This window comes from Pogoniulus pusillus, chromosome 13 (assembly GCF_015220805.1).
Source record: "Pogoniulus pusillus isolate bPogPus1 chromosome 13, bPogPus1.pri, whole genome shotgun sequence".
NCBI classification, from domain to species: domain Eukaryota; kingdom Metazoa; phylum Chordata; class Aves; order Piciformes; family Lybiidae; genus Pogoniulus; species Pogoniulus pusillus.
This window is the reverse complement of record NC_087276.1, coordinates 26,130,783-26,144,132: the sequence shown is the minus strand read 5'-3', so window position 1 is coordinate 26,144,132 and position 13,350 is coordinate 26,130,783. Positions and strand designations below refer to the sequence as shown.

At 43.7% G+C, this 13,350-nt stretch overlaps 1 protein-coding gene across 2 annotated transcripts in view; it reads right to left on the bottom strand.

The window, feature by feature from the left end:
* Positions 1-6,379: 6,379 nt before the first annotated feature.
* Positions 6,380-13,350, bottom strand: part of GNA12 (G protein subunit alpha 12) — a 43,409-nt gene continuing 36,438 nt past the window's right edge. The window contains exons 4-5 of one of the 2 annotated variants that reach the window (XR_010304583.1): positions 10,965-13,253; positions 6,380-7,830 (exon numbers count right to left, since the gene is read on the bottom strand). Coding sequence is in view for 1 of the 2 variants with exons in the window: in XM_064153654.1 (XP_064009724.1) it covers positions 12,684-13,253 (570 nt within the window). In the remaining variant the exon portion in view is untranslated. Of the gene's footprint in view, positions 13,254-13,350 lie in introns of both variants that reach the window. The other variant, XM_064153654.1, reaches the window with a different exon arrangement.

Here is a 13,350-nt window from a genome sequence, read left to right as displayed (position 1 = left end):
GAGTTTTGATGTCACCATTCTTCTCTCAGGGATTTTCCTGTGCTGGCCTAAATGACAGCAGTGCTCCAAACCCCCATCAAGCCTTTTGTAGGCACTTGCATTTTCTTGCCATATTTCATTTGATCTGAAGTCAGTTAGGAAGAGGTCCATGCTAAACACTAAACATGTTCACACAGAAGCTTGGGCCATCTGAACAAACAGATGCAAATGAAACCAGGGCAGCTCTCCCACATACAGAGCTCTCCTTGGCTAAGCATTGCAGTCTGAAGCACAGATTCTATTTCTCCCTCTCCTCCCATGCCAAATGTTCATCTTTGTTCTAGTTGCTGCCCCATCAGCTGGAGGTTGCACAGGAGCACAGCAGAGGCTGATGGACTCACACTATGAGTAGGAGGGAGAGATGGAGGACAGGCACAGAGTCAGCAAGTAAAGCAGCAAGATCCCTGGCAGCTTGTCTGCCACAAAGGGCAGCGTTAGTATGACTGTCTTGGCGGACACTCAAGGGGATGTCCAGAGCTGCCTCACTTCAAACAAAGCCAGGCTCGGAGCCTTGAGCTGTAACCACTCACATCCTCTGTGGATTGGCACAGGATAGAAAACCTTGGAGAACATTCACAGACTCATTGATTATTAACTTAAAAGAGGGAACTGCACATGCATTCCTCTTTATCTGCCTTGAGAAGTTAATGCCTTGGCTCTTTCCCTCTTCTCTGCTCCATAAGTCACCCACTGAAAAGGAACGGGCACTGTGCTGGCACTAGGAGCCGCAGAGCCTGCCCTCCCATTGCTGGAGCATGCCGTTCCTCTTCAGCTATTTATAGCTGGAGCTCAAGAGGGTTTTTGAGCTCTGGAACAGCAGCATGCCAAGGAAAGGCTGACTCTCTCCATCCCCAGTTCACTCAGGCTGATAACGCCCACTGCGGCTTCATGGTCATGCTCCAGATTTCTCCTGTCTAAAAATATCAGCAGGTAGGACTGGGTCCAGTTCAGCTGGGAGAAGGGAAATGTTTCCCTCAGAGGAGCTAATAGCTTCAGATTTCCTAAACACTTGCCCTGTGCACTCTGAGTGCCTCTAATCCTGCCAGTGCATTTTCAGAGCAGGAAGGGAGCAGCAGGAGAGATTTACAGCTGCAGGTGAGTAGAAAAGATGATCTCGTCATAAATTCAGCCCAATTCCGGAAACTCAGCGACTTCATATCTGCATGATTCACACAAGGGAGCAAAAAGGGAGTTCTGGTTTCAGGGACCGGTGACGGCAATTCCTGGAAGCTCTCTTTCCAGGCTGTGCGGCTGCAGCGGGCGCAGGCTCGGCGCAGCAGGACCCCCGCTGCCGCCCTCTCCTGGCAGCCTCACTGCCCGAGGGGTTTCCATCCAAGACATTCTTCCCAGCAGCAGAATTTTTCCAAGCAAATCCTGCTTGAATTACAAATCCATCTACTGCCCCGTACTCACTCTCTAGTTGCCTTTGCAGATGTACTGTTTTAAGCAAGGGATGATTGGTTGGTTCAGCCTTGCTTGTTCTTCCTCTGCTCTGTACTGAATCATTAGGCTGAACTTCAGAAGCTTTCCAGAAAGAGGCCATCAAGTCAGGACAGTAACATTGCCTAGGGGAAAAGAGGCAGCTTTCTATCATAAAGTCCAACGACAACAGAGTGGCACAGAAACAAACAACTGCTGGCAGAAGTCACAGATGGGAAGCTCCCTACGTGCCACTTGGCTTGTAGACTCCACATTAGCTCTGTTGTGAAAGCGTCCATTTCTGCTGGAGCTGCTGCTTACCAACAACAAATATTTTTGACACCATCACTGACAGAACCACCACCTACCAGCTCAGCTTGTTCAGAAGTCCTCCAAGGAAGCTGTAAATGAGTGTGACAACTCAGAGCTTCACCTGCTTGCACGGATAGAGTCCAAAGGCAGGATGAAACTGTGCAGAGAATGGCAGAAAGTGGCTGAAGACAATTTTGAGCTCTTAATCAGCTAGAGAAGGTCCACACAACATTACAGTGCTGGTATGTGCTCATGTAAAGACAACCCCATGGAGGTGGCTGCTCTTCACATCAGCAAAGGTTTCCAGGGCTGCTGCTATAACATTACAGTACAACATTTTGTTCCCAGGGTCTGTAAGTGGCAGTCACACTTAAGAGATTCTGCACCCATCAGTGTAAGGACTGAAGGCAACCTGGGTCACAGAGGAATAAAAAGACTGGTTATGGTTACACAGAAGATCAAGGTTATAACCAGGACTAAAGCACAAAGGTGTAATTCCTACTCTTCTGAGCATAGTGGAGTTGTAGAGAGACAGAAAACAGGTGACAAAGGAATAAGTAGTAAAGCAAATTGAATGTAAAAGCCTCAATAAGATTTCTTGCATTTTAAACAGCAGGTTTCCAGGGAGATACTTCTACTTGGCAGGGTGTGGGAAAAGCAGCCTAACTTGCAGCTAATAAGCTGTGGAAGAGAAATACAGATGAGATATGTAAGAGTCATTTTAGAAGGGCAAGCTGCAAATGGACCATGAGCAAAAAGTAGCAGGGCACCCTGTGTAAAAATACACACGCAGAAATCTCTTGGAACCAAGATCAGAACTGGTTGTGAATAGTCCAGGAACAGTTTCACTGTACAGTAGGCAGGAGAACTTGGGGTGTCTGTTGTGCAGCACTTCAGTATGCTGAGCCTTCTGCAGGAAGACAGGTGGTTAAAGGAACTTGGGCATCCAGATGAAAAAGGAGACAAGTCCCAAAGGGTGAGAACATCCACAGCTTGCCACAGAGTTCTGCTGGGCACAGCTCTGGGGCTTTGGCTGGCAGCCTCTCTCTGCACTCCTGGGGATGGCAGCACATTCTCTTCTCTGCATTATGACCCGCAGGTGCCTTTTCGTGCCAGGTAGAGGATATAGAAATGAACTCTGCACAAAGGCTGCCCTTCAGCAGATGCCCCAACAGAGCCAGGTAATTCCTTCCCAAAGCTGCTGTTATCTCTCCTTGCAACAATCTCGCAACACAGATCCACACTAGACTCATCTGGTTCAGAACTTCTTCCAAACCACATCGTCCTGTGCCTACCTAGAGCATCCTCCATGATCAAAGTAACCAGTCATAAACTTTCTACCCCAAGTTCAAGGATGCATGTTTTGAAGCAACTTCTAAAGCCTGTAATCTCGAACAGCACAGAAAACAGTCTTTTAATAGCTTTACGAGCTCATAAAGACAAATATCTTCTCCCAAGAATAAACAGGCAGAGCATTCCACTCCTGCTCTTAAAACAAGAAGTTTCTCTCATTGAAGGGAGTGGGGGTCCAGTGCAACACTCCAGGGAAAATAAAAATCCATGCTAGTTAGGGGTGGACTTGCCTATGACAGCCTGCAGGTTGTTGCCTGCCACAGGATCATAGGATGTCAGGGGTTGGAAGGGACCCAAAGAGATAATTGAATCCAACCCCCCTGCCAGAGCAGGACCATACAGTCTAGCTCAGGTCACACAGGAACACATCCAGCCAGATCATGAAAGGCTCCAGAGATGGAGACTCCACGACCTCTCTGGGAAGCCTGTGCCAGTGCTCTGGGACACTTACAGCAAAGAAGTTCCCCCTTGTGTTGAGGTGGAGCCTCCTGTGCTGCAGCTTCCATCCATTGCTCTTCGCCCTATCCCAGGGAGCAAGTGAGCAGAGCCTGTCCCCCCATCTCTTGACCCCCAGTCCTCAGATATTTATAAACACTCATCAAATCCTTTCTCAGTCTTCTCCAGACTAAATACCCCAGGTCCCCTCATCCTCTCCCCATCAAGCAGTGTTCCAGTCCCCTAATCATCCTCATAGCCCTCCACTGGACCCTCTCCAGCAGATCCCTGTCTCCAAAACTGAACACAGTACTGAAGATGGCAGCTTGCTGGCTTCTCCCCTCTCCTACCAGGAGAAAGCAGTGCCTTCCACAGATGCTTCATTAGCAGTATCCAGAACTTGCTGATTAAATGGTGGATGTGGCTACCTCCTTCCACTAAAAATGGTACTTCTAACTGTTTCTGCTGTGCAAAACTGAGGCTTTAGAGGAAAGCCACTTTCTATAAAATCCCCTGAATGCTCTTCCTAATAACTCTTCCTCCCTTAACACCATGTAGCTTCTGAGGATGCTGGTCAGCCTTGTGGACAGTGACAAGAAATGCACTGATTTTTGTTAGCAATGGAATAATCTTCCTTCCAGGTCTGTATAGCATGATGGGACATCAGACAAGCTAGAAACAACAGGATTTCTCTCCTCAAAGAGCTGCAAAGGATACTTGGATATTACTATAGGCACCCCAAACCTTACTGCTTGTACATTTCAGCAAAAATACTTTGCATTTTAGAGAAGCCTCTCCCTAGGGAAGTCACCAGATTTTCCCTTTTATCCTTGGCATGCTGGATTACTGAAATTGCAGGGCAGATCTCTAGTAGGCAGCCGTGCTGATCCGGGGAAGAGAATTCAAAGCTGATAGAGCCAGCTCAGGCTCTCCCTGGGGTACAAGCATTCAGCAGCACTGAACTGACAAACCTCCCTGCAGAACCAACTGCCTCAGCCTATGCTCTTATGAGGCCAGCCTTGTGCAGCTGAGCTGTGAGAGAGACATCTCTGCTGTATGGAGAGTCTGAGATAGAGAAATATTGGCAAGTACAGGGAAATGGTGGCACTAAGATAGTCTGATTCAAGCCTCCCACTGTGTGTTCCACATGAAAACGTAAATCTCATTGAAGTTGGTACAGTTTAAGCACCTGCTCACAACTACTGAGTAGGGAAGGACTGAGCTCTGGTGGGCACCCCAGTGAGAACCCATTTCTTGTTTCGATTAAAGCTTGGGGAGGTTCAGCAATTCAGCCACCAGAGAAACTCAATCAGGACAAACCAATCAAACCCCACCCAGCTTTAGAGCAAGCCAAAGTGACAGCTTAAACCAACTTCCTTCCCTGCCTGTTGGTCAAGTGTCTCAACAGCTCAGCACAGCCCATGTCATACACCAATATGCTCCAGCAGATACTGCCAGAAAGCTCTTCCTTGCCTCAGTGAGAAGCCTTTAACTTCTTTTATATGCTACCTTGTAGGGCTGTAACTCATAGGGATAGCTTAGCCCAGAAAAAGACTAATTTGCTTTTGCAGAGCTGACCAAAGAGATCACTTGGAGCCACTGATGTTGCCAAGAGCTTTTCACATTAGAAACCTGACCACACCTGGAAACATCCTATTAATGCATACTGAATTAGCAATTCATTTGCCCTCATTTTCAGAGATGCTGAACACTGAAAGGACACCTTGTTACCTGAAAATGCTCAGCACCTCCAGGGAAAAAGAGTCAACCATTCCTAGAAGCTGGATGTAGCTAAGGACTCAACATTTCCAATGATAAGGACAAACAATGTTCCATGAAGTGTCTCCAGTTGTGTACTCACCAATGTAACTGATTCAGCATTAACAGCAATGATTGAGACTTGACACAAAAACCTGCCAGATGTGACCATTAAGTACAAATGAGGAAAGGTTAACAGAAGAACAAGAGCTTCAGTTCTGGCAGAATTATTTAATGCCATGAGACAGGGATACCACCAATGACTCTCCAAAGGTCAGTGGTTCTGTACTGCCTAACAAGATACCATGGAACACAACTTAGTCCAACAGAAAGGACTGGCACTGGAAAAGCAGCAAACAGTTCCCAAGGCTGTTAGAGATTATTCTTCTTCAGTGTAGCATCTGATAAACAGGTGTTGCCAGCTCAACAGGCTTCATCTTCTTCTACTGCTGAGCTTAAAATACAGCAGCACAAATTGGTGTCTCCTCTCCCACTTCCCATTATTTCTAATCACCATGTGGGTCCACTACTGAAATGCTACAAAGGAATGAGTTAGAAGTTGTACTGGTTAATGTTTCACCAGACCTCAATTCCTGGACACACTCAAAGACTGACTCAGACCAGAACTGGAGAGGTGGGAGCTATGTAAAGATAACAGAACGAGCTTTGATTGCATGTCTGCTGTAGTTTCATGCAGTCTAGACTGTGAGTTGTTCAAAACTCATCTCTCTTGCAGAAAATTTTTGAATGAAGCAAAACATGTCACTCTAGGCTCTCTTGAAAGACAAACCCCATAAAGAACAGTATAACAAGTCAAGTTTTAATAGATTTATAAAATTCATATATACAAAACAGTAAACTAAGTCACCAAAGCTATAAAATACACTTTTTACACATCACAATATAATTTTATCTAGTACACAGTTTTCATAAATTGAAACTATTACAGCAAGTAGCTGCTTCTATCATGGATGCTGTTTTGGTGCTAGAAGACACTTATGTGAGCAGTCTGGAACTGTGCTTTTACTTTATGTATTTGTCACCTTCTTTTAGTTTGTCACTGTTTTAAGTACTTTCCTGTGAATTGTTAGAAAATTAAGGCTAAACTCAGGCCTTTCTTGCCCAGTGCAGTGAACTGGTTTTAAAAAAAGACTGATATTGCATAGTGTGTGTGTTACAATGCATAGGCACCAGAGAACAAGTACATTGCAGGAGAAAAGATAACATTAATTGGCTTCCTAGCTACATGATTGTGTCATGAGATAGCTTTTGTGTTTTGTCACTTTGCTTTCATACATATTGATTCCATAAACAAGACAACTCATCACAAGAGCAATAAATACTAGCCATTTCAAGTGGAGTCTCCAGAAATGCTTTTTCACATCTATCATCAGTTTGAGCTCATACACATCCCAGGTAACAAAACCTGTTCACTGGAAGCATGCTCATAACCCCAGAGAGTTAATGGCTTTAGCGTGAGTGGGAGTTTGAACACGTTTTCAAACACAAGTCCACCAACTGCACCTTTCAACTCTCATGAGCTACCAGATCATTTCTCTTCCACATCCCCTTTCTCCTCCTATCTTCTCCCAGCTTTTGTGCCCAACCACCTGCATAAAAGCTCAACACAAGAGACTGACAGGAGGCCTTCAGCTGAGGGGCGGCGCTACATCCCATATTTTACTTCTCTCAGAAGATGCTCTCCCAAGTCCTACTTACCCCCAGATTTTGTTCTGTCAGTTGTAGTTTTCTTTCAAATGGTGGGAACAGTCTCTCACCTAGCCACTCCCTCCCAAATACTTCTCTTGCTCTGGTATCATGAATAAGATCAGGCAGTTGTTAGAAAGGAGTAAGATGCACTGTCTGGCCAGGGGTTTGCATATTGTACTTTAGCAGAAAGTGAGTTTAGCACCCGGTTATAGACAGATGAAGAGAGCCTGTAAAGAAAGAGTGTGCGGCTGCAGCAGGGCCAGCATGACCAGCCTGCTGCTGTTAATTCACAGCCAATTGCTCTCTGGAGCCACCCAAAGCTTTTGGGGTTAATGTGGATGGCATTTCACTTCAATACAGTCAGTCTTTGAGCTTTTGGGATCTGTTTAAAGATAGCTCCCCTCTTTTGCTCTCTACCAACATACTTTGGCTTTTTTTCACCAGAATGCCCACCTTGGCAGTCAGTGCTGCTGCTCTTTTCTCTCTGACTGTGAATACTTTCACATCAGATGGAAGATATGACCCTCAGTCATATGCTAAGAGCTTGACTGTGATACAGTCGGTCAAGACAGGCACAGCACCACTAGCACTGACAATCTAGTACCTCCATACTCCCCACCCAGTAAGAACACAACCATATCAACACACAAACTCCAACACTGCTTTCCAAATGCCACTGGAAAGATAAAAATGTCAAGAATCAAGCTGAACTGTCCAGCCACCAAGATGAGCAAAGAGACAGCATCGCTTGGTGAGCAGAGCAGCAGTTGCAGCTCCAAATATCCTGGCTTCACTCATTTCCATCTATGTAAAACAACAGATTAGTGTTAAAACAAAGTGCCCACTTCACAGCACAAAGCAGAGATCACTCCAGCTAATCACAAAACAAGTAATATCAAAAAAGCACTAGGTCTTGCCAATTACTTCCTCATTAGGCTAGACAGCCCTCATCTAGAGTGTATGGAGTCAATATGAACTCAGGACAAGTCTGTCCCAGAACATGGCAGTCTTCCATAATGGATACTCCCTAGAAATCTGTTGAAAACTCAGTTACAAAAGTAGGCACAGATGTCTTATAGCTGCTACTGAAACACCCTACCCACCACTTTGTGTTACAGAATTAAGAGTGTACTGAGGTAAAGAGTTGGCAGTGCTATATTAAACTCCCTGACTACACCATCTGATTTGATACTAGGAAAAATGACATAGAAAAGAGGCTTCTATTAAAACTTAAGAGGAATCAAGGTACTGCTCATCATGAGAGATCAGTGTTTGGCTTACATGACAAGCTGCCCTGTGTGGATCTGGTTTTGCATATCATATTTGTGTCTCAAGCTGGCAAGCATCAAATGGTCTATCAACCTGGTTAAGTACTCCTGAAGAGATGATGATACAAGCAAAGCTAAGTTAGGTGTCAAAACTCACTACCTGAAAAATCACAGGGGCCTTTTACAGGAATCCTGGAGATGCACACAACAGAATGATGTTCTTCCAGGAGAACTAGAGGCACATACATAGAAAAGACAGACATCAAAGGCAGCAAAGGGCTTTTCTACTGAAGTGATATTCTGTGGAAGGTTGCTGTCACTAAAGAAAACTGCTGGTTTCTTCAGAGGTTCCATGCCTATTCTGTTCATTCTACATTACAGTAACCAGGACTGGTGAATATCCAGGGGGATGGGGACAAGGGGATGATACACAAACAGGATGGGACATGCTTTTCAGATGTACTGTTTTTCATCTAAAATACTATGGCTGTGCTACTGAAATTACATTTGTCTGCAGGGCACACAGATGAACTCTTCCTACTTGACTGAACTACGTTTTTCCCCCCATTAGTTTCTCCACTTTGTGCTTATCCAAAATGCAGGCTTCAGTTGGCTCAACCTGTGAACAATCGTCTTCAGGAGCTGCTTCATGCTTACAACATGCCTACCTCTAGGTTTTACACAGCAGCATGTAAAAAAAATAACCTAAATACATTATCAAGTCAAATCTACACTGCCACAGTAAATAAAATAAGATCAATTCTTCGTGCAAAACTGGAGGCATCTTTGAGCTGCGCTGTAAAATTGAGTGGTCAGTAACTTCCATTCTGTAATTGAGATTAATTGATTTTCAACAGTAAGAATTAATTAACCTCTTCAAAGTGACAACTGCCTATTAAATGTGACACATACAGAAAACTACTCTTCCTTTTGAGTTCCAATTCACCGTGTCACCTCGTAATGCCACCTAAGAAGTGTTCAGAGTGACAGCACTGTAATCTGAAGGAGTACTGACTGACAAGCTACATTAGCTTAAAGCCTGTTTTGAGGACAACAAATAAAACCAGTATTTGAGAAATCACTCCCAGTTATTTTTTCTACTTAAATGGCAAGATTACATAAGTCTCTTCTGCAAGCAAATACTGCAAGCACTTCCTCTCTTTGTCCCTGCCAGACAACCGGGTTACAACACCCCATCACTGGTCATTGACCTGTGGGTGTCAGAGAAGGGACAGCAAAAGGCTGCCTTTTTTTTTTTTGTTAAATAGAGTAGTTGTTCAAGGTCTCCATCTGATTATCATCCTGCCTGTGACCTATTTCCTGAACAGCCAAATGAACAATAAGCCTACAAAGTTAAGAAAAAAAAAGATGTTCTCTCCAGCTGTGTTTACCTGCAATGTTCTTCAGGATGTCACTTAAAGTTTTCTATTTGTTTCTTCTAAGAGGACTAAGCAACTGACCAAGCTTGTCCTGAGATGTACAACCCAACCTACCTAAGTTCTGTTTTAGTAATTAACTGATTTACCATAACATGATTTTCTGGCTTGATTAGTCTATAGCTTACCTTGGAAAGAACTGAACACAAAGCTTTTCAGTTGTGGCAAGAAGTGAAGTATATTTTGCAGAGAAAGGTGCCACTAAAAGCCCTTTCTACTCACAGGCCAGATCCTCTGCAAACTTAAGAAGTGCTTGACTGTAACAAGAGTTTCCTCATCTTGGGTTCCTGGTGTGAATCATCACTGTCAGTTTGACAGAAGACAGTCCACAGAGCCAAGCTACTGATTTTCATCTGCAGTCTACAGCATCACACTAGGGCCCAGTTAATTGATAAAAAAAGGCAGGCAAGAATGGGCTAGAGGTGATCAAACTGGTTCCATAAAACTGATTTACTGTGCAAAACTGCTGTATCATACAAACAACAACAAAAAAAGCTCTAGAGCTCAATATGAGATATTTCATGCTGTTTCTTTTCCAGGTGAAGATTAAGTTGAAGCTGCATTACTAGCTCTGTTCAGAGTTTTAGCTCCATAAGGTAACTAAGAATACAAACTCATGGATGAGCATGAAGAGAAAAACAGAAGAGGAAATTCCATGCCTCCCAGGTAAAACTACAGTAGATTCAGATACAAAACTGAGGTAATTCTTGAGAAAAAAAAATAGTTGAAAGGCAATCTTTAACTCATTTGGGAACATAAGCACAACTACTAACCCATCTAGAAAATTAAGTGAAAGACCAAAGCTCATGACAAGCTAGGAAATAAAGCCAAGTCAACCTAGAAGTCAAGTCAGATCAACTGCCTCCCCTTTCCCAGCTTTGTGTGAAGTGGAAACCACTACAAAGAACTCCAAGAATACCTGAAAGCTTTGAAAATAGTCTTAATCTTCAGCTCAAAAAGTGGATCCAGCTAAGAAAAACAAACCTGATGAGTTGCATCACTCTGTTGAAACATTCTCCTTCTCAAACGTAATACTCCTAAGAGTTTCTGCCCCACCTGAACATTCGAGTCACATAGCGTTCTTCCCCTTCAAGGTTAAAAATGAATAAATATTTAAAAGACAAGAGTTGGTCCTGGCAAAAGTAAGACTTGTACAAGGAAGCTAATTCCTGTTTAAGTTTGCTCAAATTTAAGTTAGATTTTCCCCATCTGCAACTTTTCAGTTGCTCCTTACCTCGATACCGTGTGTGTTATGCAGCACTGAAATGGACACATCTTTGCCACTCTGAAGCCTGCACAAGGAAAGCCAAGAGACTGATACATTAGGAAATGACACAAAAATACTGATATGAACATCTGCAAGCTTCAGAGGGGAAGAAAGATTCCAGATTTTATCCAAATGAACATGAAAGGACAACGGAACAGGGCTTTTTTCTGAGCGCATTTCCCAGGGGGTTACCAGCTGAAGTCAAATGTTGCTTGTTTTGATGTTTGCCATCACAAACTCAAAGGGGAGAAGAACTCCAGGGAATCTGCTGACTCTTTGTGGGTACAAACAGCCCTTCAGGTTTTATTCTTGGATAAAAGCTGTGATATAAATTGCACAGTAAATTATCTGTGAAAGTTACCTCGAAGATAGCGCTACAATGCTGACATAAAAGGCAGATCTTCAGTTTGTCCATGTACCTCACTGCAGGAGAAAAGTTCTGATGTGTCTGTACACAGTAAAAGGCACCTGACAGTTAGTTACAGACAGAGCTAGGAAATGAACAGTTCATATCAACATTTTTCACAGCCTCTTGCAGTTTTACACACAACCCATTGCCCAAAACGAGCAACTCCAAACCTGACTGTACTCAGAATTCTATGTGCATTACTACAGGCTAAAGATCCCATTAAGACACAGATTAAAGGCTAATTATACAGCAAGGTCTTGCTGTCCAAATACATCAGTGCAGCTGTAAAACTGGGATCTCTAGGGTGTTCAGTCTTCCTATAAGGTCAGCTGTTGGGAACTAATCAAGCAGCTGCTCTGCTACCAAAACCTTTTCTTAAGAGTTTAATCAGCTTTCCAAGTTTTGACTATAGATAAAGCCCTGTCATTAGAGACACTGAACCTTCACAAATGCTGCCAGCTGTGGGTGTGAGAACAGTGCTGAGTTTCCCCAAAGTACATCTCTCTCGAGCACCCACTGTGTTCTAGCACAGGCCACTTCACCAAGGAGATCAGTTTCCCTGTGATGTGATGCCCCTTCACATAGTGCAAAATGAACCCTTCACCATCTCAGCGAGGCCTCAACTTCTCATCCAAGTTACTCCAGCATGGATTTCCTTACACAGTTTTGGACTTCTGCCTCAGAAGACTCAAGCAAAACCTTCAGACAAGAGCTGTGCATCCACATTGATAAGTGGATTCCAGACCCTCAGCGAAGCTGAACACGCACCAAAAAAAATCTGCTTAGACCTAAAGATTAAGAATGGAACTTCCATTAACATTCTCTAATACAGCTTCCAACCACATACTGTTAAGATTAGTTTGATCAATTCAGCACCTCCAAACTACAAAAAGGAAAAAAAAGGCAGTTTGTACAACCAGTGTCTCTGAAAAATGAGCATATTCATGTAAAACAACGTGTCTTCCACACATGGTCTGTCAGAGATTTCTTTTTTCTAAGAAGGCAGAAGGTGGTTGTGTTATTCAGCGTTCCAACCTAGGTACAGAACCCACCACGGCCATGTTTCAGTAGTGTTTCTAGTCCAAATGATTCAGTAGCTAACATCAACATTTGACTCCTTCGGCCTATAGCTCCTCTGTTTGGACTGGCTAGTTAACAGCACTCCTGAGCCAAGTAATTAGCATGGGTCCTACACCACATGCAAGGGCCATAAAGAAAGGACAAAAACTTTGATCTAACCCTCCAGCAAACTTTAACAGAACACGGGCTGCTCTCCTTCACTGCAACATAATATCCTTCAGATTCTCTTGAAGGATGGTGTCCTTCACGGCATGGAACACAAAACGGATGTTTTCAGTGTCTATGGCAGTGGTGAAGTGATGGAAGAGAGGCTTACTCCGGTTCCTCCTCTTTCTGTCAAAGCACTGCACCAGGTAACGCTGAACATCTTCTAGCCTGTGAGGGTCGCCTTTGAAGTCCGAGAAATACTTCTTAATGCTGACAGTCTTTACCTTCTCTACAAGAAGATCCATCTTGTTGAGGAATAGGATAATAGAAACATTAAAGAAAAGCTTGTTATTGACTATTGTCTCAAAGATATTCATGGACTCCACAAGTCTGTTTGTGCGCCTGTCTTCCATGAGCACCTGATCGTACTCGCTGGAGGAGACCATGAACAAAATCGAAGTTATTCCATCAAAGCACTGGAACCACTTCTGACGCTGAGATCTCTGTCCACCTACATCCACCATCTTGAAAGGTATTTTTTTAATGATGAAATCGTGCTCTACTATCCCCTTGGTGGCTTTTCTAGCCAGCAAAATATCTTGCTTGCTGGGGAAATAGTTCTGTAAAAGAAAGGAGAAGCATCACAAGAAGTCCTTCACCAATGCTGGCTAATGGCAGAACAATGAAGCGATGGGGAAAGTCATCAAGATTTTTTAA